The sequence below is a fragment of the Panthera pardus genome, unplaced genomic scaffold, assembly GCF_024362965.1.
Source record: "Panthera pardus isolate Hobbes unplaced genomic scaffold, ASM2436296v1 HiC_scaffold_24, whole genome shotgun sequence".
NCBI lineage: Eukaryota > Metazoa > Chordata > Mammalia > Carnivora > Felidae > Panthera > Panthera pardus.
The window spans coordinates 79,189,606-79,217,023 of NW_026526810.1; the positions used below are offsets into that span (position 1 = coordinate 79,189,606).

The following is a 27,418-nucleotide window of genomic DNA, read 5'->3' on the forward strand; positions in this document are numbered from 1 at the left end:
AAAATTTTTGATGTATATTGCTAGACTTCTTTCCAGAAAAATTATTCAGACTTATACTCTACCAACAACTTATCATATCCATTTCCTTTTACCCTTATCAAATAACTAATTGTCAATCTGCTTCATTTTTTTTCTAATCTGATGAGGAAACATATCTTTTTATTACTATATATTTTTTCACTTTAAATGATGGTGATGTCTTTTGGTTATTCTCCTTTTGAGAATTATCAATTCGTATTCTGTTGGGTCATCATTCATCTCTTCCTTATTGATTTATAAGTGATCTTTTTATATTAAAGATTTTAATTATTTGTTATATATAGTAGACATTTTCTTTTACTTTGTTGTTTGCTTTCTACCTTTGTTATGGTGTTTTATGCTCTCCAGAAGTTTTAATTTTTATGTAGTAAAAACTAGCAGTCATTCTCTATGCGTTCTAGTCTTGGTTTCATTCTTAGAAATGGCTTTTCTACACTTACACTTAAATGTATTTTCTCATATTTTCTTCTATCATTTTATAGCTTACTTTGATCCATCTGTAATTAACTTGATGAGAAGAATAAGCATTATTCCTCCCCCCACCAAGTGACTAGTCAATTGCATAATATCATTATTGTCAATAAATCCTCTTTCCTCACTATTTTGAAATGGCAGCTTCTCATACCTTAAATTCCAATGTGTTATTGAGTCTATTTATGGACTTATGTCCTATTTTACTGACTTGTCTATGTAAAATTGCTTGTGTATTTTGTTGATCCAGCATCAATAAAGAGAGAGTTGGCAAAAAATGCTGTCTTACAAACATTGGCTGACCTTCTCAAGTCAGGTTCACCTTACAGCCAGCTTCCTGGTGGGAAGCAGTGCTTAGGCTATAGATCCCAGACCTAACTCTCCACTTGGCTTCACGTTACAAAAGAAATTCTTAATCGCATTTTGAAAAAATGTGGACAGACTGTTAGCTCCATATGTTAAAATAGTGGCAAATGCAATAATTGGAAAACCAAAGCTTAAGTGTCAGAATTTAATGTTTAATTTCAAAATAATTAAACAAAATAATTCCTCTTATTTATTGTTGTTATAAAATGACAATAAAAAGACAATACTTTAGTAAATGTGAAAAATATGCAAGAAAATGCAAAAAACCCTACAATTATTCAAAATCTTGCTATCCAGGGATAATACTATTTACATTCTTAAATACATGATTCCAGACTTTTCTGTATGAAAATAAGTAAGATAGAACAAAACTGGGATAATGCTGTGTACGTTTTGTGACCTGATTTTTTTTAACTGTGTTGTAATTATCTTTCCATGTCAAGAAATATGGACCTGACTAATCACTTAAATCAATCAGCATATATTTTTTGTGTACCTACTGTGTGGCAGGCATAGAGTTAGGCCCTAGGGAAGCATCTGCTAACAAGAGAAATAATCCCTGCCCTCAGGGAATATGGAGATTGGCAGAGAAGAAAGGTGGTAAATTACTTATCGTGAATGGGATAATTAATACGCAGAAGTTCAGGGTGCTGTGGAAACTGGAAGATTTCCTGATCATCTTGGGAGGTTTGAGGAATTGATACTTAAATTGCAACCTGAGAGTGAATCAACATCACTTGGGAACTTGTTAAAAAAGCAGATGATTTGAAGGCATATTGAAGTTTGAGAGTCAGCTGTGGACAGTTGGAACTCATCTAAGAATTGGAAAGAAGTCCAGCATTGGAGAACGGGAGGAGCAGTGATGCAGTGGAGGTTGAGTGAAGTCATGAATCAGATCATGTAGGATTTTACAGATTCTCTGTAGGTGTGTGAGGGCATGTATATGAGGCTTTGGGGGAGAGATTCTTATTCACAGTGTATTGGGAAGCCATTGATAGAGTTTTTTGAGGAAGAAGGACATGATCAGATTTGCTGTAAGATATCACAGTCCTCATTTTGACTTTTTAGTAGCATTTGGCACAGTTGCATTAACTCTTCCTTAAAACCCTTTAATTTCTTGACCTTTGGGACTATACTCTTTTCTGGTTCTCTTTCTGTCTCCCTGGCTATACCTTCTCAAGTCTCCTTTGCTGGTGTCTCCTTATCTTTTGATTTCAAAACATTGGGGTGCCCAAACTTATACTGGCACCTCTTTTCTCCCATACTTACCAAAGTGATCTTATCCAAGACCATGGCTTTAAATGTCATCTATATGCTGATGACTGTAATTTACTAAAATACATGCAGAAGGATGTTCATTGTCCTTATAATAACTAAAAACTGGAAATAACTTAGGTGCTTATCAATAGAATATTTTTTTATGGTGCATCCAGTGATGGGTTGCATTGCAATCATGACTAAGAACGAGGTAGTGCTCCGTGCACTGAAAGGAGATAGAAGTAAATTAACAGATATGTGATTATATACACATTTTTGTGTATGTGTGGAAGAAAATTCAAGAAATTGTTAACTGTAGTCCTTTTGTTTTCATTATAGATTGTACACTAATTCCATAAAAAGTAAAACTACACTTTGTCCTATTTTTTGCTTTATTTATATGGTGTATGTTTGCCCTTTTATTTTTAATCTTTAGTAGTTGTGTTGCTTGTAGATTGCATAGACTAGAATATTTTTTAAGCCAATCAATTTTTTTCTTATAACAGGTTGGATCACCCCATATGCATTTATTGCCATTATCAGTTATACTGGGTATTATTTTTGTCATCTTTGTATATTCTCTCTTGTTTTAGTTCTTTGCTGTTTCCTATAATCTGTCATATTTGCCGACATATATCTATGTATTTATTGTTTGTATCATCTGATATCCGATGTTATGAGATAAAAATCTGAAAGCAGCCTGTTTTTATTTTATTTGCAAGTAATCTGTTCTCTACTCCTGGATGCTTCTAGGACTTTAAGTTTTGCCTTAAATAATGTCACTAGAACATGTTTGGGAATGGATTGCTTTTTTTAAAAAAAAGATAGAGTTTAAAAGTTTTTAAAGATTTATTTATTTATTTTGAGAGAGAAAGAGTGCTTGCATGAGCCCAAGCAGGGAAGGGGCAGAAAGAAGAGAGAGAGAGAGAGAGAGAGAGAGAGAGAGAGAGAGAGAAAATATCCCAGGCAGGCTCTGTGTTCCATGCTGAATTCCATGACTGTGAGATCATGAATTGGATGCTTAACTGACTGAACCACCCAGGTGTCCCTAGAATACTATGTTTAGATCTTAAGTAGGAGCACCAGAAGATGCAGGTTTATATTACTAATTTAGTCATTCAGAATCCTGAAAGGTGTTGGGGGTGGGGTGGATTCGGTTATGAGAATTTTGCCTTTACACATTTTCTCTGTGATTGTTAAGACTATTATGCCAGAAGCAGACCTTTTCCAGTGTTTATTCTATATGATAAAGATTATTCTAGGGGCGCCTGGGTGGCTCAGTCAGTTAAGGATCCGACTTCGGCTCAGGTCATGATCTCATGGTTCATGAGTTCAAGCCCTGTGTTGGGCTCTGTGCTGACCGTTCAGAGCCTGGAGCCTGCTTTGGATTCTGTGTCTCCCTGGTTCTCTCTGCCCTTCCCCCCACTTGCACTGTCTCTCTCTCTTAAAAATAAATAAACATAAAAAAATTTAAAAATATTATTCTAGGCCAGGCCTTTTTTTTCTGTGCATGCACTTACATATACATTTTACAAAAATGACATTAAGGGTGTTGTTTTCGTAGTTTATATTCCTTTGAAGATTTTTACTTTGAAACTGAAATACAGGCACATGGGTAATTATTTTGACTTACTATCTCTACTACCTATAGTTGACAAATCAGCTATATAAAGTGCACTTGCATTTTAAAGATTTTATCTGAATCTTCTAAATATTTTGCTGATATTTGAATATGAAAATGGAAAATTATGTATTTTCTTCCCAAGTGAAGAAAATGTAGTTCAAAGTAGGTGTAAGTGACTAGTCCATGTGTATAGGGCTGGTAAAAGCTAAGATTCAGACCTAGATCTCTTTGATTCTAAATGTGGTTTCCATTATATTCCACCGTTTTGTGAACTTGTGAAGACCCTCTCGTTTTTTTCTTTTCATGCTTCATTCTGAATACTTGTTCTCATCTTGTTTTCAGAACCAATTTTGATGTAAGCTAGGAAGAATCTGAGGAGCTCTAGTTGAATAATTTGAGATATGCATATTTTATTTACCGTTGTGTTTTGTTATTTGATCCATTGTGACCCAGTATTGGAAGCAGGGCTTCTGCTTCTATTGGGGTGGAAGTTCTTATAGTGCTTATTCCCTCTTAAGAACTGAAATCTTGTTTCTGAGCACTAGGCCAGGGCTGGGACCTTGCTAAATATGGTAGACTTCCCTGATATTAATTACTTATTTACTTGTAGCTTGCACTGAATACCGCCTGGTTTTGTTTTCCCCATTACTGGTTTCTCCCCACCAGAATGAGCCATCATCCCTTGCTAGAACTTTCTGATACTACTTCTAGTGCACCACCACCTGTGGTCTGTCAAACTACATTTGGAATATTGTGTTTTATCTTCTGCTGTATGTTACTTTCCACCGTGGGTATCTGGAACTGACTTTCCCCCACTCTTCCCCATCTCCTGCATTGTCTTCCATTCCTCAGTGGTTAAATCTAATCCTGGCCCTACCCGCATACCTTACTTAGCTTGTTCCTTGGTATATACTCCAGGCAGTGACCCAAGATATTATGCCAAAGCACATAAGACTTAATCCCTGTCTGAGGTCTAGATGGGCATATGTCACAAAAGTACATGTTTTAGAGCCATAAGAGGATCTTATCCTTCTTTTAGCCTAACCTTCTCATATTTATGGATGAGGAAACTGAGGGTAAATTTTGCAGTCCAAATCACAGTTGTTAGAAGTAGAATCAATAGTAACCTCCGTTAGATTTCCATTGTATCCATTTTTAACAAATACCCCTTATACCTAAGGAAGACTTCAGCATATTTAAAAAATACAGATTGGAATGACAGAAGTCATTTTACTATGCACTATAAAAGTTTAATAAGCTATTAGATTAGTGTATTTTTTATTTTATATAGATATATAAAAACAGGAATTACTTGGACATTTATCTGATTTCATAACTGTCAATATGTGAAAGCTGAAATTTTTTAAAGCAAAGCAATATCATTCCACCAGATGTCACTGTTTGCATGTAACAATGAAGTTACAATGATTAAAAATAAAATCCCCCACTTCCCTAATCATATTTTATAAAAAAATAAAATCTACATAGTTATACTCTTATTCTCCTTTAGATTTATCATTTTATTAAGATTATGGTTCCCTCAATTTTTAAAAAGTGTTCAAAGTGTTCATTACCTCTGCTACATATTTTGAAGACTATAGTAAAGAAAATTATTTGTAATCTTCAAGAAGATGAACTCTTAAAGTCTTTTCTAGATCTAGGAGTTTGCTTTTCAAATAACATTCTTTGTAAGTTACTATTTTCTAAATTGTAGATTGTGACCTAATATGGAGTTGTGAAATCAATTCAGTGGCTTGTGACAAGTACTTTAAAAATGTTGTGTGGAATATAATACTCTATTGCCTGTATTTTTGTGACACAACTTTTGCACATGAGCACTCTGAAAATATCCCTGTACACCTCTTCTTTGAGTTGTATGAAAGCAACTGTGAGCATCATCCTGTGAAGCCTTTAACAGGTTTTGTACCCCAACAAGCAAGATTTTAAGTTCAGTAAGGAAGGGAAAGCAAAGATGTGACGGGGGAACTTCTCTGTTAGAGTCACATCCAAGAAGAGGGGAGAGTGCTGGAGGGAGAACCCTTCTTTATGCTTCATAGGATAGAGCTCATGTTCTCTTTTATGTGACTCGTAGAATATGTATGCAGAGATTTTTAAAAAGTGTTCACAGGTTAGAGCAAATGTTTTCTAAACTTCTTTGATAGCAACCTACAATAAGAAATATATGTTATATCTCTGGCCCATGGGGGACAAGTAAAGAAACTTAACTCACTCTGAGAGAGGTGGGCATGTTTCCTTCATTTAATATCCTCAATGATAATAGCAATAATAATTGAATATCAGCCACTTACTAATTACTTAATAATTGAACATGTACAATGTGACATTTCTCTCATATATTATTTCTAAGCATTAGACCCTGAAAGACCTGATCACTGTTGCTATAGATAGATGGAGAAACTGAGACCTAGGAAGGAGAAGTGACCTACCCCACATGTGAATTAGAATCTCTAGAGGAGGTATCTGGGAAGCTATAGTTTTGACAAGCTCCCAGGATATTCTTAGAATCAGGCTGTTTTAGGAAAGATTGTAGTACATCACTGGTTTTCAGTGTATATCAGAATCATCTGCAGGGCTGGTTAAAACAGATGACTGAGTCCTACCCTGAGATTCTGATTCATTAGGTATAATGGGCAGCCAAGAATTTGCATTTTCTAGCAAGTTTGTATGTGATTTTAATGATGCTGCGTTAGGGAACACACTTTGAGAACCACTGCAATACATCATGCTGACCTGTGATTCTCAGTTCCCTGGGATAGAGCCTGGGACAGGGAACTCACAGAGGCTGTGAGACTTTTCTTGCTGAGCCAAAATACAATATGTATTCAGTATGTACTACATTTGCATCACAGAAGATAGGAAATGAATAAGAATCAGTTTTCTCTTCAAACCAGTCTATGTCTACTGTGAAAAAAATACATAGAATAAAAAATAGCATATTCTACAATGAAAGATCCGATCAAATGCAGCAGAAAAACTAGGGAAGCAAAGATGAATTTTTACTGGGCAGAGGGGGATTTATAAACGTTTCATGAGGGAGCTGCAATCTGCAAGCCTTCTTTTCATTATTTTCATAGCCATACTGTATTGTAATCTGGTTTGCCTCTCTTCTCTATTGTCCCTAAGTAATCTCAGCACCTCAGGCACCTTCTACATAGTGAATGTAGGTTGGGCCAGGAGTTAGGGGAGGGCAGTAGGATTGGCAAGTAGATGGTATCCAGACTGTGGAGGACCCTAAATGCAAAGCCTGGGAGCTTGGGTTTATACAGTGTATATAGTCATTAAAGTATTTGGAAAGGGGGTGAGTGATGACATCTCTGGCAGGGTATATAGTATGAATTGGAGGAGGGAAGGTCTAGAGGTAAGGGACCAGCAAAGATGATATCGTAGGACTCAGATGAGAGAAAATGCAGTGGACAGGAGAGACACCATGGAAGAAGGAGCAGAACCAGTGATTACTGCTGGGAGTGATGGAGAGATTGGGTATGAAGAGATTTTCAATCCGAAGTGGTGTTTTCCAAACGGGAGAATGAACTCTAGAAAGGATTAGCTCTTCTCTCTGGATATAAAGAAGGAAGAAGGGAAAGTCTGGAGAAAATTTTCAAAGTAATTGATTACTCTTTGTCCTGTAGGAACACTTGCTAATCTTGGGTAGCCTTTCACTAAGGTCCTCTATACATGTCTACCAACACTATGCACTCCAATGACTTCTTTCATTTTTCTTCCCACCAACCACAGTGTCAGCTTCATTAGTGTACATTTGGAATGTGAAAAGACAGTAAGTTGGGAATTACTCTTACTACCTTGGTTTTGGCTTAGAGCTAGATAAAAATACAGCAGTGCCTCAAGGTAGCTTCTTATGTCATGCCTGTCCTTCATGATCTCAGAAATACTTTACTGACTTCGATATATGTAGTCTCTAGGCTCACTATTGCAGCCAGTAGACTTCACCCTGTTCTTTGTTTTTCCAATACATACCATTCAGGATTCAGTTGACGAAAACAGAAATATTTTTAGCTATTTTAGGCAAAGAGGGAGTTAGTAATGGGAATTTGATGCTTATAAAACCAATGGAAAGATTGGGAAAGTGGGCTGTAGGCAGGGAGGGTTTCCAGAGATGACACACAGCATGCTTAAATGGCTGCCAAGGAAGCTGCTGCTTCTAGCATAGTCAGGAAGGTAGTAAATCTGGAAGCCAGTACTGGCAACATACCACCCTAGCTGTGATTCAGGGATCTGGTGGCTTCTATTGTTACAGCTTTAGACTCTGAAACCACAGTATGTCTGTTTGATATGCTTGCTGCTCACTGCCCCTCCCCCCCCAAAAAAAGAAAAGCAACCTACAAAAGGACTACTATTAACTGAAACACTGCTACAGTAGAACTCGATGTTGCCATGACTGTTTGCTAACAAAAACATCAGAACCTTCTGCTTTCCAAATTGTATGCTGAGTGCATCTCATTAGTGGATCCTAACTCACATCTAGGACACTGGCTGCAAGAGACTTTTACTTCTTCATCCTCAGTAGTTCAGGAAAGCACATTAGAAGGAGGATAATTGGGTGTTGAGTGGCCGTCTACTATATTCACCATATTGGCAGTTGAACTTTATCTTCTCTTTGAATTCAAATATTTGACTAGTTGGGATAGGAGGCTTTTCTCCATGACTCTACTTTGGCAAGCCCTATTTCCATGAGCCTAACTTTGGGTGGACCTGTTTTTTTTAAGAGCTGGTATGATAGAATATGAAGGTTTCAGCATATTATTAAGTAACTAAAGTGAGTTGGGTGGTTTGTGAACTTTTAGTCTTCACATTTGATGACTCATAAAGCGATTGCCTATTCACATAAGGGTATATCAAAAAGTGGAACACTGGCTTCCGTGTGAAATTGATATAGCTATAGTCTGTGCAGGCTCATTTTATACTCCTTTTATAATTCTTTTACAGTAATTATAAAAATTAGTACAAATTAATACCAAATTTAATACAAAATTAATGTATTTTAAAGCAGTTCATAAATTAGTCATTAATGACACATCTTGCCTTCAAATTTTCATTTAGCTTATGTCTTTGGCTTAATTAAGACTTTTGTTTATAATTTTTATATTATAATTTTTTGTGTTATAATTTTTGTTTATATTTTTTGTATAATTTTATATAATTTATATATATATATAGTTTGTAGCCTAGAAAGGAAGATAAATGCCATAGATTTTTTGTTCATCTTGGCAAGATGTGAGTCAAGAGGAGAAAACTTTAATGTGAGAAGGCAGTTCTTGTTGGGCTGACACTTTACTTCACTCTAAGAAATGAGACCATTTCCTGTGGGCTTTGAGTGGGGAGCAGGTTAGCCGTCAGAAGGTAGAGACCTTTTTACCTCTTTTGTAATCAGACTTTTACAGGATGAATTTGTTATTCTAATATAGTAAAACCATCATGAATGTTACTGTTGAAATGTATGCAGAACCACAGAAAAATTATTTTGAATTATCTCCCATTTCAGACTGTCTGACTTCTGCACAATTTCTGCTTATTATAGATATCAAATGTCGGTGTGTTTATTTCAGCAGAGGTATGAAATGAGTCTCATCAGTGACTTAACAAACCAATGTATTGTTTTTTATCATACTGTAGAATATTGCAAAGAAATCCTGTTGTGGGTGATAATCAAGAATATGTTGCCATCCTTCCAACACCACCAGTGATACTACCTGATTTGGCACAAGGAACTAGACAGCGTGCTCAGAAACCACACCTACAACTCTTGGGAGAGGAAGTAAGAGCTTACCTTAATACTTTTCTCTACCTCACAGCTCTTGAACCTTTTGGTTTCAGGACCCTTTTTGTAATCTTAAGAATTTTTGAGGACCTCAATAATTATTTATGTAGGTTATATCTATTGATATTTACAGTTGTTGGGAATTGGGGCACCTGGGTGGCTCAGTCGGTTCAGTGTCCAACTTCAGCTCAGGCCATGATCCCACAGTTCATGAGTTCCAGCCCCACATTGGGCTGTCAGTGCAGAGCCCACTTCGGATCCTCTGTGTCCGCCCCCTCCCATGCCCCTCCCTTGCTCGCTCGCTCTCTCTCTCTCAAAAATAAATAAACTTAAAAAACAAAAAACAAACAAACAACAAATGTTGGGAATTAGAACTGAGAAAATGCTAAATGTTTATTTTTTATTTATTAAAAATAACACTAATAGGGCACTTGGGTGGCTCAGTTGTTAACTGTCCGACTTCGGCTCAGGTCATGATCTCACAGTTCATGAGTTTGAGCCCCACGTCAGCTCTGTGCTGACAGCTCAGAGCCTGGAGCTTGCTTCTGATTCTGTGTATTTCTTTCTCTGCTCCTCCCCCACTTGCATTCTGTCTCTCAAAAATGAATAAACATTAAAAAAAATAACACTAATAAAGTAATATGTTAACAAAATGCATTTTTATGAAAAATAATTATATTTTTGAAAACAAAATTTTAATGAGAAAACTAGGGTTGGCTTACATGTTTTGCAATCTTTAATGTGTAGCTTGCTGGAAGATGGCTGGATTCTCATGACTGCTTCTGCATTCAATTTTGTGGTAGGTTGTTTTGGTTGAAATATATGAGGAAAATTCTGGTCTCACACAGATAGGTAGTTGGAAAATATTACTTGAACATACTTTTAACATAATAATGGATATTTTCCTTTGTTAATATGCCAAAACTTAACAAGTGGTAGTTTCTTGGAAGTTGTTGCAAGATTTTTACTTCTGGGGAAGATGGAGAAAAAGTATTTTTACTCTTCCCTATTCTTCCTGCTAAGTACAATTAAAAATGCTGGATGTTACAAACATAAAAGTGTCTTGAAAAGTGGAAAACAGGGGCGCCCGGGGGGTTCAGTCGGTTAAGCATCTGACTTCTGCTCAGGTCATTATCTTATGGTTCATGAGATCGAGCCCCGTGTCAGTGCTGACAGCATGGAGCCTGGAGCCTACTTGTGGCAAGATGTGAGTCAAGAGGAGAAAACTCTTGACTCTCACTCCCTCACTTACAGTCTCTCTCTCTCTCTCTCAAAAATAAACATTAAAAAAAAGAAAAATGGAGAACAAAGCACATTAATTAGAAATGTTGGCATGCAAGAAATGACATGGCTGTGAGTTAGTTCCTTGGGTTTTCTTTTTTGCTTCATATATACTAGACTTGGAGTTGAAAAAGCTGTTAATATAGAAGCAAAGATAGGCAAAGGAAAAAAAAGCCTCAACAAAAACCTGCTCTCTTTAGCCAAAGAACCAGGAAAGGGGTAGCCCAGAAAGACAGAAAAGTTTTAGACAGTAACTGCTCTATTCCAGTTAAACACCAAAGGAAAAACAGTGGCCCTACCCCCCACCATCAAAAGCCTATTGGGAAATTGAAACTTAACTCTTGATAAGAGTTAATGAGGCACTCTTCCACCCCTGCCAGGGTCATACCAAAGAAGACTGCATGTGGAGCTGGGACTTTAATCTTAACAGAGTGTTAAAGAGATCCCCCTCCTTGTTGTCAGTTGAAACCACATGGGGATCTTGGACTTCTATCCCCAAGTATCAGTAATGACCACACCTCCCCTTCCCCACTTTGATGGTATCAGAGGAAGCCCAGTGGAGGGTCACCTAAAACAGGGTAAATAAATAAGATCAAGAGTCAATAACATTTTTCATAGAAATAGAATAAACAGTCCTGAAATATGTATGGAACCACAAAAGATACTGAATGGCCAAAGCAATCTTGAGAAAGAACAAAGCTGGAGACAGCATGCTTCCTGATTTCAAACTATATTATAAAGTTATAGTAATCAAAACAGTATGGTAATGGGGTGCCTGCATGGCTCAGTTGGTTAAACGTTGGACTTCAGCTCAGGTCATGATCTCATGGTTTATGAATTTGAGCCCCATATAGGGCTCTGCACTGACAGTGTGGAGTCTGCTTGTGATTCTCTCTCTCTCCTTCTCCCTCTTTCTCTGTCTCTCCCCTACTCTCTCTCTTTCTCTCTCTCAAAATAATAAATAAAACAAAACAAAAATAAAAAACAATATGGTGTTTCCATAAAAACAGACACATAGATCAATGGAGCAGAATAGAGAGCCTAGAAATAAATCTACACATACATGGTCAATTAATTTATGACAAAGGAGCCAAGAATATACAGTGGGGAAAGGACAATGTCTTCAATAAATGATGTTGAGAAAATTGGACAGCCACATGCAAAAGAATGAAACTGGACCACTATCTTATACCATACACAAAACTTAACTAAAAATGGTTTAATGACTTGAGTGTAAAATCTGAAACCATAAAACTCCTCGAAGAAAATAGGTGGTAAGCTCCTTAACTTTGGTCTTGGCAATGATTCTTGGACTTAGCATCAAAAGCAAAGGCACCAGAAGCAAAAGTGAGTAAGTAAGAGTATATCAAACTAAAAAGCTTCTGCAAAGCAAAGGAAACTATCAACAAAATGAAAAGGCAGCTTACAGACTGGGAGAATATATTTGCAAATAATATATATGATAAGGTGTTAATATCCAAAATATATAAAGAACTCATACAACTCAAAGGCAAAAAAACAATCCAATTAAAAAATGAGCAGAGGATCTGAATAGAGATTTTTCCAGAAAAGATACAGATGGCCTACAGTTACATGAAAAGATGCTCAAGATCGCTAATCACCAGGGAAATGCAAATCAAAACCACAATGAAATATCACCTCACACCTTTTAGAGTGGCTGTTATCAAAAGGACAAGAAATAACAAGTGTTGATGAAGATGTGGAGAATAGGGAATTCTTGTACTCTGTTAGTGGGAATGTAAGTAGGTATAACCACTGTGGAAAACAGGTTCCTTAAAAAATTAAAAATAGGACTACCACATGATCCAACAATCCCACTTCTAGACATTTGTCCAAAGAAAATTAAAACACTAAGTTGAAAAGATACATGCAACCCCCATGTTTCTTGCAACACTATTTATAATAGCCAAAACATGGAAACAATGTAAGTGTCCACTGATGGATGAATGGATAAAGAAAATGTCACACACACACACACACACACACACACACACACACACACACAATCACACACACAGGAGTATTCAACCATGAAAAAGAATGAAATCTTGCCATTTGTGACAACGTGGATGGACCTTGAAGGCATTTTGCTAAGTGAAATAAACCATATCGAGAAAGACAAATGATCTTGCTTCTATATAGAATCTAACCCCCTGCCAAACTCCTAAAAACTAAGCTCATAGATACAGAGAACAGATTGGTGGTTGCCAGAGGTGAGGGGTGGGGAGGTGGGTGAAATGGGTGAAGGCAATCAAAAGCTACAAATTACTAGTTTTAAAATAAATAAGTCATGGGGATGTAATGTACAGCATGAAGACTATAGTTAATTATACTGTATTGCATATTTGAAAGCTGCTGAGAGAGTAGATCTTAAAAGTTTCTTTTTATAAGAAAAGAAATTCTGTAACTATATATAGTGATGAATGTTAACCTGACTTATTGTGGTGATCATTTTGCAACATATACAAATATTGAATCATTATATTATACACCTGAGAATAATATAATGTTATATGTCAATTATATCTCAATTATAAAAATAAAGAGAAAGGAAATAGAAGTTTTAGGAAAGAAATTGAAAATAGAGGGGAGAAACAGAAAACATTTTAGAATTAAAAGCATAATAACTGAAATAAAAAGCATAGTAGATGGGCTCAAAAGTAGAGTGGCAGAGACAGGAATCAGTGAAGTTGAAGATAGAACAATAGAATTTATCCAGTCTGAACAACAAAGAGAAATAAACTGAAAAAAATAGACTTGTGGGAACAGGTCCCTTGACCTGTGGGAATATTACCAAAGATCTAACATTTGTGTTGTTGCAGTCCTGCAAGGAGAAGAAAAAGAAGAGATAGAGGTGGCTGAAAATGTGTAAGAAGAAATGATGGCTGAAAAACTCTGAATTTGGAAAAATACAAACATATTTAGGAACCTGAGCAAACCCCAAGCAGGAAAAATCTAAAGAAATTTGTACTAAGTCACATAATACTCAAACTTATGAGAAGTAATGACATAGAAAAAAACCTTGAAAGAACCAAGAGAGAGACAGTATGTTACCTATAGGAGAAAAACAATTTGAATGGCAGTGGATTTCTCATCAGAAACTATTGAAGTCAGAAATCAGTCCTGTGTCTGGAGAAAATATCCTTTGGGAATAAAAGGGAATCAAGACATTTTCAGATGAAAGGAAACAGAGAATTTGTTGCTGGCAGATTTGCCCTAAAAAAATGACTAGAGGAAGTTCTCTAAATAGGAAAAAAATGATGAAAAGAAGAATCTTGGAGTATCTAGAAGGAACAAAAACATTTAAAGCAAAAATATGAGTAAATGCATTAGTTTCCTTCTCCTTTTGAGTATTCTAAATTATGTTTGTCAGTTGAAACAAAAATTATGTTATTAAATGTATATAGAGGAAATGTTTAAAATATATTATAAATGGGGAAGGGTAAGGAGACAAAAAGGGAGGCAAGGTTTCATATTAAACTGGTAAAATGATGACATTTGTAGACTTTGATAAGTTATTTTTACATAATGTGATTCCTAGAACAAAACTAAAAAGCTATAGAAAGAGATACACTCAAAAACACCATAGATAAATAAAAGTGGAATTTAAAACTATATCCAGGCAATAGGAAGGCAGGAAAAAGGAAACAGAAAAACAAAAGATACCAGATAGAGCAAACAAAACAAAAAAATGAAATGGCAGACTATATCCATAAGTTATATGTAAATTGTCTAAATACACCGATTATGTGACAGAGATTGTAGAGTAGATTAAAAGAACATGACTCAGTATATAGTGTCTACGAGTAACTGACTTCAGTTATGATGATATGGGAAGGTTGAAAGCAAAAGGGTAAAAGTATAGCATGCAAACATAAATCAAAGAAAAGCAGGTTATTAATATTATTATTAATATCATTAATATCAGAAAAAGTAGACTTACAAGCGAAGGAAGTTATCAGAGACAGAGAGGGGCATTATACTGTGATAAAAGTGCCAACCTACCAGGAAGACATGGCAGTCTTAAGAAGTATGTGCACCAAAGAACAGACCTACAAAATATGTGCAGCAAAAACTGAATGAGAAATGGGATATTCCACATTTACAGTTGGAGAGTTCAACATCCCTCTGTAAGTAATTAATAAAACATTTGGAGAGAAAATCTGCAAGGATGTAGAAGAACTCAAAAACTCCATTAACCAATAGAATCTAGTTGAAATTGTATATGATTACACCCAACAAAAACAGAATACACATTTTTTTCAAGTTCCCATAGGTCATATACCAAGACAGAGCAAATCCATAATGGAATCAACTTAGATATCAATAACAAAGATAACAGAAAAATATCCAAATACTTAGAAGCTAAACAATAAAGTTATAAGTAACTGTGGCTTAACAAGAAAGTCTCAACAGATAGAAAACCATATAGAAAATCAATTGAACAGAATTACAATGAACATATAACATATCAGAATGTGTGGCACACAGTTAAAGCACTGCTGAAAGGGAAATTTATAGCACTAAATGCTTACCGTAGAAAAGACAAAGTATCAGGGCGCCTGTGTGGCTGAGTCGGTTAAGCGTCCGACTTCAGCTCAGGTCATGATCTCACAGTCTGCGGGTTCGAGCCCCACATCGGGCTCTGTGCTGACAGCTCAGAGCCTAGAGCCTGCTTCCGATTCTGTGTCTCCCTCTCTGCCCGTCCCCTGCTCATGGTCTGTCTCTCTCTGTCACAAAAATAAATAAAAACATTTTAAAAAATTAAAAAAAAGAGAAAAGACAAAGTATCAATAAATAATTTTAAAACATTTTTGAGTTTTATTTGTTTATTTTGAGAGGAAGATGGAGAGAAAGCATACATGAGCAGGTGAGGAACAGAGAGAGAGAAGGGGAGAGAGAATCTCAAGCAGGCTCCACATGGTTAGCAGAGAACCTTATGTGAGGCTTGAACCCGGCAACCCCAAGATCATGACCAAGTCAAAACCAAGAGTCATCTGCTTAAGTGACTGAGCTACTCAGGTGCCCCTCAATAAATAATTTAAGCTTCTACCTCAGAAACCTAAAAAAAAGAGGAGCAAAATAAAAAGTAAGCAAAGGGAAGGAATAATAAAGGGCAGAAATCAGTAAAATTGAAAACAGAAAATATAGAGAAAATCAATGCAACAAAATCTAATTCTTTGAAAAGATCAATAAAATTGATCTGTAACAAGACTGACAAGAAAAAAAAGAAAGGACACAAGTTAACCGATATTAGAAATGAAATGCGAGATGTCCCTAAAGATCTTTCAGATGTCAAAAGAATAAGGGAAAAGAATAAGTCACTCACTATGAGTGACTCTACACATATAAATTTGACAACTTAGATGAAATGGAGCAGTTCCTCAGAAAACAAAGCTGCCACAGCTCACTCATTATGAAGTAGATAATTTGAATAGCCTTATAACTATTAAGGAAATTGAATTGTTAAAAATGTGTTTTTGTTTGAGTATAGTTGACATACAATGTTACATTACTTTCAGGTATAAAATATAGTGGTTCAGCTTCTCTAACCTTTATGCTATATGCATAGTACATATATATGCATAGCTGCAAGTGCATCTACCTTCTCTCACCATATAACACTATTCCAATATCATTGACTGTATTCCCTACACTGTATTTTTCATTCCCATGGCTTATTCACTCCATAATAAGAAGCTGTATCTCCTAATACACTTCACCCATTTTTGCCCGTTCTCCACCTTCCTTCCCTCTGGCAACAATCAGTTGGTTCTCTATATTTATAGGTCTGATTCTTCTTTTTGTTTATTCATTTCATTTTTTATATTCCACATGTGAGTGAAATCATATGGTATTTGTCTTTCTCGGTCTGACTTATTTCACTTAGAATAATACCCTCTAGGCTCATTCATGTCACAAATGGCACCATCTTATCCTTTTCTATGGCCGTGTAATATTCCAGTGTGTGTGTGTGTGTGTGTGTGTGTGTGTGTGTGTGTGTGTGTGTGTGTTTACATACTACATCTTCCTTATCCATTCATCTACTGATAGACACTTAGGTTGCTTCCTAAGTAAATAATGCTGCAACAACCATAGGGGTACCACACATCTTTTCAAATTTGTGTTTCATTTTCTTCAGATGAATACCCAGTAGCGGAATTATTGGATCATATGGAATTTCTATTTTTAATTTTTTGAGGAACCTCCATATAGTTTTCCAGTGGCTGCACCGGTTTACATTTCCACCAACAGTGCAAAAGGGTTCCTTTCTCTCCACATCCTCGTCAACACTTGTTATTTTTTAGTCTTTTTTATTTTAGCCATTCTGACAGGTGTAAGGTGATATCTTGTGATTTTGATTTTCATTTCCACTAATGAGTGGTGATGTTGAGCATCTTTTTATGTATCTGTTGGCCATCTGTATGCCTTCTTTGGAAAAATGCCTACTCAGGTCTTCTGCCCAGTTTTTTGAAGTATTTTTTAAAGTTTATTTTGAGAGAGAGAGAGTGCACAAGTGCGCACAAGTGAGGGAGGGGCAGAGAGAGAAGGAGACAGAGAATCTTAAGTAGGTTCCATGCTGTCAGTGCAGACCCTTATGTGGGGCTTGAATTCATGAACAGTGAGATCATGACCTGAGCCGAGATAATGATTCGGTCGCTTAACGGACTGAGCCACCGAGGTGCCTCTTCTGCCCAATTTTTTTAAATTAGATTTTTGTGTGTGTGTGTGTTGAATTGTATAAGTTCTTTATATGTTTTGGTATTAGCCCCTTATCAAATATATAATTTGCAAATATTTTCTCCCATTCAGTAGGCTGCCTTTTCATTTTGTTGATGGTTTCCTTTGCTGAGCAAAAGCTTTTTATTTTGATGTAGTCCTAATAATTTATTTTTGCTCTAATTTCCCTTGTCTTAGGAGACATATCTAGGAAAATGTTACTGTAGGGCTTACATTTAGATCTTTTTCCATTTTGAATTTATTTTTGTGTATGGTGTTAGAAAGTGGTCCAGTTTTCCCCAGCATCGTTTATTGAAGAGACTTTCCTCCATTGTACATTCCTGCTTCCTTTGCCATAGATTAATTGGCTATGTATGTGTGGGTTTATTTCTGGGCTCTCTATTCTGTTCTATTGAGCCATGTGTTATACTGTTTTGAGTACTCCAGCTTTGTAGTATATTTTGAAATCAGGAATTGTGACAACTTCAGCTTTGTTCTTTTTTCTCAAGATTGCTTTGGCTATTCAGGCTCTTTACTGGTTTCATACAAATTTTAGTATTATTTGTTCAAGTTCTGTGAAAAATGCTGTTGGTATTTTGGTAGGGATTGCACTGAATTATTGCTTTGGGGAATATGGACATTTTAACGATATTAATTCTTCCAATCCATGAGCATGAAATATCTTTTTGTTTGTGTCATCTTCAATATCTTTAATCAGTGTTTTATAGTTTTCAGACTACGTATCTTTCACCTCCTTGGTTAAGTTTATTCCTAGGTAAGTATTTTATTATTTTTGATACAATCGTAAATGAAATTATTTTCTTAATATCTCTTTCTGCTACTTTGTTATTAGTGTATAGAAACTCAACCAATTTCTGGGTGTTAATTTTGTATCATGCAACTTTACTGAATCCATTTATTCTAGTAGTTTTTTTGGTGGAGTCTTTATGGAGGAAATTGAATTCTTAATTTAAAAAAATCTCCTCTCAACCCTCTGGAAAACATTTCAGCAGTCTTTTTTTTTTTTTTTTTTTTTTTTTTTTAACATGCAACTACCAGTCAGCAATAAAAAGGAATGAACTCTTGATGTATGCAACTATGAGGATGAATCTTCAGAGAATTTTGCTAAAAAAAGCATTTTTAAAAGATTACATACCTTATGGTTTCCTTACATAACATTCTTGAAGTGACAAAATTATAGGAATGGAAGACAGATTAGTGGTATCTAGGGTTTAAGCATGGGGGGTGGGATGAGTGTGTCTATAAAAGGACAACATGAGGGATCCTGTGGTAATGAAAATGTTCTGTATTTTGACTGTATTAATGTTAATATTTGTGATATTGTACTATAGTCTTGCAAGATGTTACCTTTGAGGGAAACTAGTATAGACGGGATCTCTCATTATTTAATATTTCTTAAAACTGCATGTGAATCTATAGTTATCTCAAAAATAAAGAAGTTGAATAAAAAATTGTGTTAGACCACAACAAAGCAATTAAACTTAGTTATTAATATTGAATGATAATTTGTGTAGCTGAAAGAAAATGTATTAAATGATAATTCCTACAGCTAAAAATTTTTGTTGCAAATGAAAGCAGAAACCATATCAATGACTTTTTCATACCTTGATACATTAAAATCTATTGGTTTTTTGTACTTGCAATGTATTTTTTTTACCCATTTGTTATTTTGTAACATCGTACCTTGGTTATTTGGAAAATATTGTTCATCAAGTTATGTAGATCTTCAAAAGTTGATACATTTCACTATAATATCAAAATACCGTATTTTTAATATTATCAGAAAAAGGTTTTAGCATTGTGTTAGAAGGTGGAGGAGGGACAGCAAAGTATCCTCCAGACTGAGAAGGCACTTTATGACTGAAAAAGAAAGCAAACCACTCCATACCATTTATAGTTTTATTCAGGGTAACTTACTGACAAGGGGGATTGGGCAGACAAACTACTCAGGTACTATGCAGCTATTCTCTGTCCACTCTGGACCCTAATCTTTAGCTTTTATAGAGTGAGGGGCATTTTGGTGAGGTTAAAAGGTAGTTATCAAAAGTGGTGGCATCTGTGCACCAGTCAGCTCTACTAGTTACCAAAAGCGGAGCCTTCTGTGAACCACTTTAAGGAAGATCAGAATGAGCCCTCCCACATTCCTGTCACTGTATACATCAACCTCCATGGGGTCTGCCATGTGACACTGAGGGAGGTCGTTGCACAGGCATGGACAAGGTGGAGGGCCAAAGATGGAGTCGGTGTGGTCAGCCGTCTTCTACATTGGGAACCTGACAGGCTCATGGTGAGGGGCACACATTTTCCAAAATTCTAATTTTGGCTAAATGCTTAAATTGTTTCATTGGCACAGACACTATAAGTGGTTTTATTTGAAATGACAGGATTTCTTCATTTAGTTTCAAGAAAATGCTTGCCACATATCGAAGTCTGAATGACCAGTTTGATGTGTGTCTTGTCAAAGTGAAAATGGTGGCAGGTTCAGTTCACAACTCTAACAATAGCACGTGTTTTTCCTCAAATCCACCATTCTGCGGCCACCGAAACACTTTATGTGTAATTCTCGTTTAGTCACATTGATGTGTGCTTACAAAATAAAGATGTGTTCTTAACAATTTTTCCTGCCTTCTGGTGTGCATTTTTAAGGTGCTGCTGCCTTGATTCATGGTAAGGTGCCATCAGTTTTACTCAATGTTTTTTTGTTTGTTTGTTTTGCACCATCAGTGCAAATTTCAACACAGAGAAAAAGGCAAGTAGCCTCTTAATATTATTGAGGAAATAGTTTTCAGGTGTGGAAAGGTATTGACAAAGTCTTGAAAAGACCCTCGAAAAGATCTTGAGCTCTTCGGAGTCTCAGACCGCATTTTGAAAAGTCTTGTTCATCCTTATGTTTCACTTCTCTGAAGCTTGACTCATCCCTGGGAACTAATTTGCATGTCTCTCTCCCTTAGTGAACAGAATACTCTGACCTTGGCTCTTCAGTGTGAACAGGAGTTATTGTAGGGGGTTGTAATATACATAGTAACCACAGGGGCTGTGCAGGTGCTATTACACTAAATCAGCCTGGTTGCTTAATAGTAATTTACTTTGCTGTGCAATCCCTATCTTCCTGTTGAGTACTAGCAGCCACCAACCCTGTCATTTCTAACTATTTTCCTAGTTCTTCTCTCAGAAAGTTCTGAGCATTGCAGGGGAAATCAGTTTACCATGATGAGTGTTTCTTTACCAGTTTAATTTGATAAATTCTCTCCTGAAGGTGCACCTGTGCTTTTCCTTAATAGCAAAGTGCTGTTGCTTGGTGATGGATTGTCCTTTCTTCCCTCTTTGAGTGTCATATCTTGCTTACGTCTAGGGGAATAATTTTATTCTGGACGCTTAAGCTGCTGGAAGTCTATCTACTACACAGAAGGAATTACGGTATTGTATGTATCCTATCATTTGAATGCCTGAAATCTTCTTAATTTCTAGTTGATCTTTGGTAGAAGAGTTGTCAGATGATTTTGGAAGATTTTATTCATCTTTTAGCAAGGACTTCCTGGTTGTAGGTCTGTACAGCATAAAGTGACATAATGTGCCCAGCAAAACAGAGGATGAGTGAGATAGAAACTTAATTTTGAATTCCTATGGTGGACAAATTAACCTGGCACCTGCAAAATCTGCTTTTCTCTACCCAGTTGGTATAGGAAATGCAATCAAGTATATGTAGTAGTTGAAGTATATCTGACTGGAAATAAAGTGGTCAAGACTCAGTGTCACCTTATAATTGTGGATCTTTATGTACTGTGTTTGGGTCTTTATATATTATTCTAAAAGGTCTGTGTAACACCCACCCTCTAGGAGATGTCACTATTAAGGTTTCATAGTCAATGCTGCAGTGATGCTTGCAAGTTAATGCTCTAACATTGTTTGAGGTCATTTTTCTGGTGAAAAATCTTCTTTGGGAAAATGAATAGTCCAATTAAGTATTATTAAAAGTCAATGGAAACATTAAAGAAAACATAATCGCCAGTAATACCATGCATTCAAACAGCTATTATTTTTAAAAATCTTACCACATTTTCTTCAAGGTTTTGTCACGAATGTCTGATTAATTTTTATGCCTCCAACTATTTTTTGAGATAAATTTTTTGTTTGATTTAATATTTAATTACTTATTTATAATAAACTTTATTTTGTAGAATTGTTTCAGAGTACAGAAAAATTGCAAAGACGGTATGGAGGTTTCCCACATATTACACATCCTGTTTCCCCCATTATTAATACGATAATAGTGGGTTAATAGTGGCCCCAAAGAAATATGTCCAAGGCCTAACCCACAATACCTGTGAATGTGACCTTATTTGGAAATAGGATCTTTGCAAATATAATTCAGAATCTTGGGGTGAATTCTGGATTTAGGGTGGGCCCTAAATCCAATAGGACAGGGTCGTTATAAGAGGAAAATGCCTTTGACCACACAGACACACAGGAAGGCCATTTGACGGTAGAGGTAGAGATTGGAAGGATGCATCTGCAAGCTAAGAAATGCCCGGGACTGATGGCAACCACCAGAAGTTCGGAAGAGGCAAGGAAGGATTCTTCCCGAGAGCCTTCCAAGGGAGCCTGGAAAATACCCACACCTTGATTTTGGACTTCTAGTCTCCAGAGCAGTGAGAGAACACATTTCTGTTACTTTAAACCACCAGTGGTAATTTGTTATGGCAGTGTCAGCAAACTAATACAGCTTACAGTTCCATGAACTAGTATTTATACATTGTTATTAACTAAGGCCCGTATTTTATTCAGACTTCTTTAGTTTTTATGTAATGTTAATTTTCTGTTCCAGGATCCCATCCAGGATACCTCAATATATTTAGTTGTCGTATTTGTTAGTTTGCTCTTGGCTGTGACAGTTTCTAAGATTTTGGGGGAGTAGTAGTCAGGTATTTTGTAGAATGTCCCCCCATTGGGATTTGCCTGGTGTGATTTTGGAAGGAAGACAACCAAGGGAAAGCACCATTTTGATTACATCATATCAAAGGTGCGTGTTATCAACATATGTTATGACTGTTGATGTTAGTCTTAATCATCTGAGGTAGTGTTTGTCAAGTTTCTTCATTGTATAGTTTCTCTTTTCCCCCATTTTCATACCATACTCTTTGGGAGGAAGTCACTTATGTTCAGCTCACACTTTATGAATGTGGAGTTGTGCTCTATCTCCTGGAGGCCAGAGTATAATAAAAAAAATTAATTTGTATTTGTGCAGATTTGCCTTTTCTTCTCATTTATTTATTTATTCATTCAATTATTTGTATAGTATGAGTCATGGATATATATGTTGCACTTTGAGTTATACTCCAATACTACTTTATTATTATTATTAATATTAATATTTTGCTAAAACATTTTGAGCATTGGTTATTGAGAGTTCCTTCAGTTGGCTCCTATGTCCCTTCAACACCATCCCCCATCACCGTGGGATTTTTTTATAACACTTAAAAACATTTGTTTTTAGTGTTTTTTTTTTTTTTTTTTTTTTTTTTTTTTTTTTTTACAGAGAGAGACACACACAGCATGAACGGGAGAGGGGCAGAGAGAGAGGGAGACACAGAATCTGAAGCAGGCCCCAGGCTCTGAGCTGTCAGCACAGAGTCTGACATGGGGCTCAAACTCACAGACCGCGAGATCATGACCTGAGCTAAAGTCGGACGCTCAACCAACTGAGCCACCCAAAAGCCCCAACACTTTTTAAAAAGGCTCATCTTATATATTTCCTGTCCCAGACCACAGAATCATCCATTTCTTTTTTTTTTAATGTTTATTTATTTATTTTTGAGAGAGAGAGAGAGAGAGAGAGAGAGAAAGTGAGAAAGCAAGAAAGCACAAGAGAGGGAGAGGCAGAGAAAGAGGGAAAGAGAGAATCCCAAACAGGCTTGGTGCTATCTGTGCAGAGCCCAGTGTAGGCCTCAATCTCACAAACTGCGATATCATGACCTGAGCCAAAATCAAGTGTCAGATGCTTAACCAGCTAAGCCACCCAGGCTCCCCAAGAAACAGCCATTTCAACAAGAAGCCCCAATTCCCTTTATTGCAGAACGTAATCAGAAACCAACAGCTAGACATTAGGTGTGCTTGTTGCTACTGGGGCATTATTGCTTCCAGGCCTTCTTAGCTGACACAGTAAGGAAATATGTACTAACTCCTAAAAATATGTCTATATGTAACCTGTGTCTAAATTAAGCTAAACATGGGGTCATACTGATGTCTCCAACTTGAATCTATTACGTGATCATTCTAACCTCCTCCCTTGCTTTTCTTTAAACTCCCAACCAACAGTGACAACCCTGGCTCCTACCATCTTCCATCTATTCACTTAACTGTTCAACTTCAGTGTAGATGTATTAGAATTATTATCCCATATTCCTGGAGGATACAACTTCATCAACTAAAGTAGTGTTATATACAATTTATTTTGTCTTTATTTTTATAAACTATACTCATTTCCAAAGTTACTAAGGTCAGCAACTTTTTTCCCAACCCCCTTCAGTGAGGTTGTTTCATACATTTATAATACAGTTAGATTGTTTTTTTGTTATATTCTGCATTCCATCCTGGGATTCCCCTTGATTTCCTAAATTATTTTTTTCTTTTCTTTCTTTTCTTTTTTCCTTTCTTTTCCCTTTCTCTTTCCCTTTCCTTTCCTTTCTTTTCCTTTCCTTTTCTTTCCTTTCCTCTTTTCTTACCTTTTCTTTTTTTTTGAGAGAGAGAGAGAGAGAATCCTAAGCAGGTTCCACACTTAGCACAAAGCCCAAATTGGGGCTCAGTCCCACGAACCGTGAGATCATGACCTGAGCTGAAATCAAGAGTCGGGTGCTTAATTGACTGAGCCACCCATGCTCCCCCCTAAATAATTTTTTTAAAATTTCTGTACACAAAGGTTCACTGTTTGTGCTCTAAAGTCTAGTGGGTTTTGACAAATGCATCATGTTATATAGCCACATTTCCAGTATCATGCAGAATAGTTTCACCTCCCTAAAAATTCACCTATGCCTGATTAAGTTTTATTTTGAAAAAGTTTGAATAAACAAACAAATATAGAAACCAAACTAACATACAACTGGTGACACTTTATCAAGAATTTGTTTTAACTTTTTATCATACTTGTTTCAGATTTTTTTAAATAAAAGAAATTAAAAAAATAATAAGTCATTTTGCACTTCTTTCTAATTTCATTTCTCTTCCTCCTAACCCAACAGCAGTTACTGTTATAATTGCAGTCTTTCTAGTTCATGATTTTATACTTTATTAGATATATATGTGACACTAAATAATAAATACTATAGTTATGTGTGGTCTAGAGACTTTTACGTAAATGACACTTTCTAAAAGATGCTTATTTTGCTGTCAATACTGTGCTCCTAAGATCCATCTGTGGTTTATAATTTTTGGGCTTGAATGGCCTTATAGTGTTAGTTATGTGAATATGCCATATTTTATTAATTTGTTTTTCTATTAATGGACATTTAGATTGGGTTTTCTTTTTTGCTATTTCATATGCTGCATGAACATCCCTGTACATGTCTCTTCATGCACATGTGTAAGAATTTTCTTAGAGTATACAGTGGGAAGTATATATTTTTTATTTTACTAGAAATGGCTGGTTTGTCTCCATTGTGGTTCTACTAGTTTCCCCACATCGTTGACATTTGTTGGAATTGCCAACTCTACATTTCTGCTAATCTGGTGGGTGTGAAAAGTTGCCTTTCCAGATGTTCAATGGTCATGGAACCAGTCAACTCACTATCTGGGCAACTAGGAACACATTTGACAGAAGTTTGGGTCTTTACACTAGAGATCATTTGCTGGTTTTTAATAACCTTTCATTTTATTTCCAAAGGTGTCTGCTTATCCAGGATGTACGAAGTTGTTTTGGAATCCAACTTCACCCAAATTCTCTGTTCCAGTATCTGTTATGAAGGAAATTCTATATCCAAAATATGAGGTAACACACTGAATGACTTTTCTCTCTTTTTTTTGGTTGTTTAATAATTAAATTGTATAATTGATTATGACATTAAATTTTACTGGACAGTTGCTATGTAAATTGTCAGACAACTGTTGCCATAATTAAGACTGATTGGATGGTCTTATAGTGTACTTATCCATGTCACTCTAGCCAGTCGATAAGATTATTCTGCTTTTTTTTAAATGTTTATTTTTGAGAGAGTACAGGCTGGGGAGGGACAGAGAGAGGGGGAGACAGAAGACCTGAAGCTGGTTCTGTGCTGACAGCAGACAGTGCAATGCAGGGCTCAAACTCTCAAACCGTGAGATGACCTGAGCCGAAGTCAGAGGCTTAACTGACTGAGCCACTCAGGAGTCCCTGTTCTGTTTTCTTTTTGAATAAATATTTTATTCGACCAAGTTTCCAAGATATAGAACTACTTGGGTTGTTTAAAAGATCTTCATGTCATTTTCATTTACTTTTTAAAGTGTACTTTTAGTTAATTTAATATCACCCAATACAGTTCTGACTCTTCTCTTCTTCCCTTAAAGAGTGTTTGTTTGCTCTCACATTATGTTATACTGATTATTTTAAAAATTAGAAAAGTCAAGAGAAGAAAGCCCAATGCAACTATTATTCTTCTCCCTCAAGACAATTACTACCTGTTTTTTGGTCCATTTTCTTTCATTCTCAAAAATCCTTCATCTTCCTTCTTTTCTTCTACTTTTCTCCCCTTTTCTCCTTTCTTTTTATTTTTTTCCTTTTAAAACAATTCTGTGATTAACATTATTGTGCTTAAATTTTTAATAGTACTTAGGATTATTTTATTTGCATGGTATTTGGGGCAGCTTACTAAAACTCAGATCATGATAAAACAAAAAATTGAAGAAATCATAGGGAGAGCATAAGAAGGGTATATTACCCTTCTTGTGTAATAGAGGTAAAATTAAATAAAAAATTCTGTCCACATATGATGTTGCATGAAATAGAATAATCAGTTTACCACTTAGCTTCCCTGCAACCAAGACAGGGATGGAATCGCATTCATATTGGATCTATTCTGAATGTTAATATTGAAACATCTTTACATGTTTTAGATTACTTGGTTAAGGTGTATTATGCCTAAATATTATGTTGAATTCTGTAAGGCAATACTTTATTTTTAATGTATACTCATGGTGAAATATGTATGGAATGTCTTTTTTTCTTTGTTGCATTCTCCTATCAGGTTTATTCTTGCTTCGTGAAGTTAATTGGGTAGGATTTCATTTTTTTTTTTAATATTCTGAAACTGATGTGGCATAAAATAATCTAGAAAATTTGGAAGAACTCAGTGGAAACATCTGAACAATTTGGGAAAGTAATTGTTTGACAATTAGAATTTTTTTCTTTTCTATAATATTACACTGTATATTAACTAACTGGAATTTAAATAAAAACTTAAAAAAAAAAAAGAAAAGTCCTATGCTTATTATCTCATTGAAACTACACTGAATATAATATGCTTTCAAGTAACACCTTCCTTAATTAAGATGGAAGTGTTTACAAACATGTATAAAAGAATTTTGGAATAAATGTGTGCTTAAGTCATTGAAAACAGAGAAGTTTTTCTTTTCTAATTTTTGGGTTGTTCGCTTTTTTAAATTCATTTTAATTTATTTTTTATTTTAATTCCAGTATAGTTAACACACAGGGTTTTATTAGTTTCAAGTGTAAAATATAGTGATTCAACAATTCTGTACATTACCCAGTGCTCATTATGATAAGTGTACTCTTTAATCCCCATCACCTATTTCACCCATCCCCCCACGTACCTCCCCTCTGGTAACCATCAGTT

The 27,418-nt window shown here is 35.7% G+C and overlaps 1 protein-coding gene across 3 annotated transcripts in view; it reads left to right on the forward strand.

The window, feature by feature from the left end:
• TTC6 (tetratricopeptide repeat domain 6) overlaps positions 1 to 27,418 on the forward strand; it is a 200,842-nt gene that overhangs the window by 86,482 nt on the left and 86,942 nt on the right. For all 3 annotated transcript variants that reach the window (XM_019426105.2, XM_053889365.1, XM_053889366.1), the window contains exons 6-7: positions 9,410 to 9,551; positions 25,474 to 25,578. In XM_019426105.2, coding sequence (XP_019281650.2) covers positions 9,410 to 9,551; positions 25,474 to 25,578 — 247 coding nt within the window. The remainder of the gene's footprint in view (positions 1 to 9,409; positions 9,552 to 25,473; positions 25,579 to 27,418) is intronic.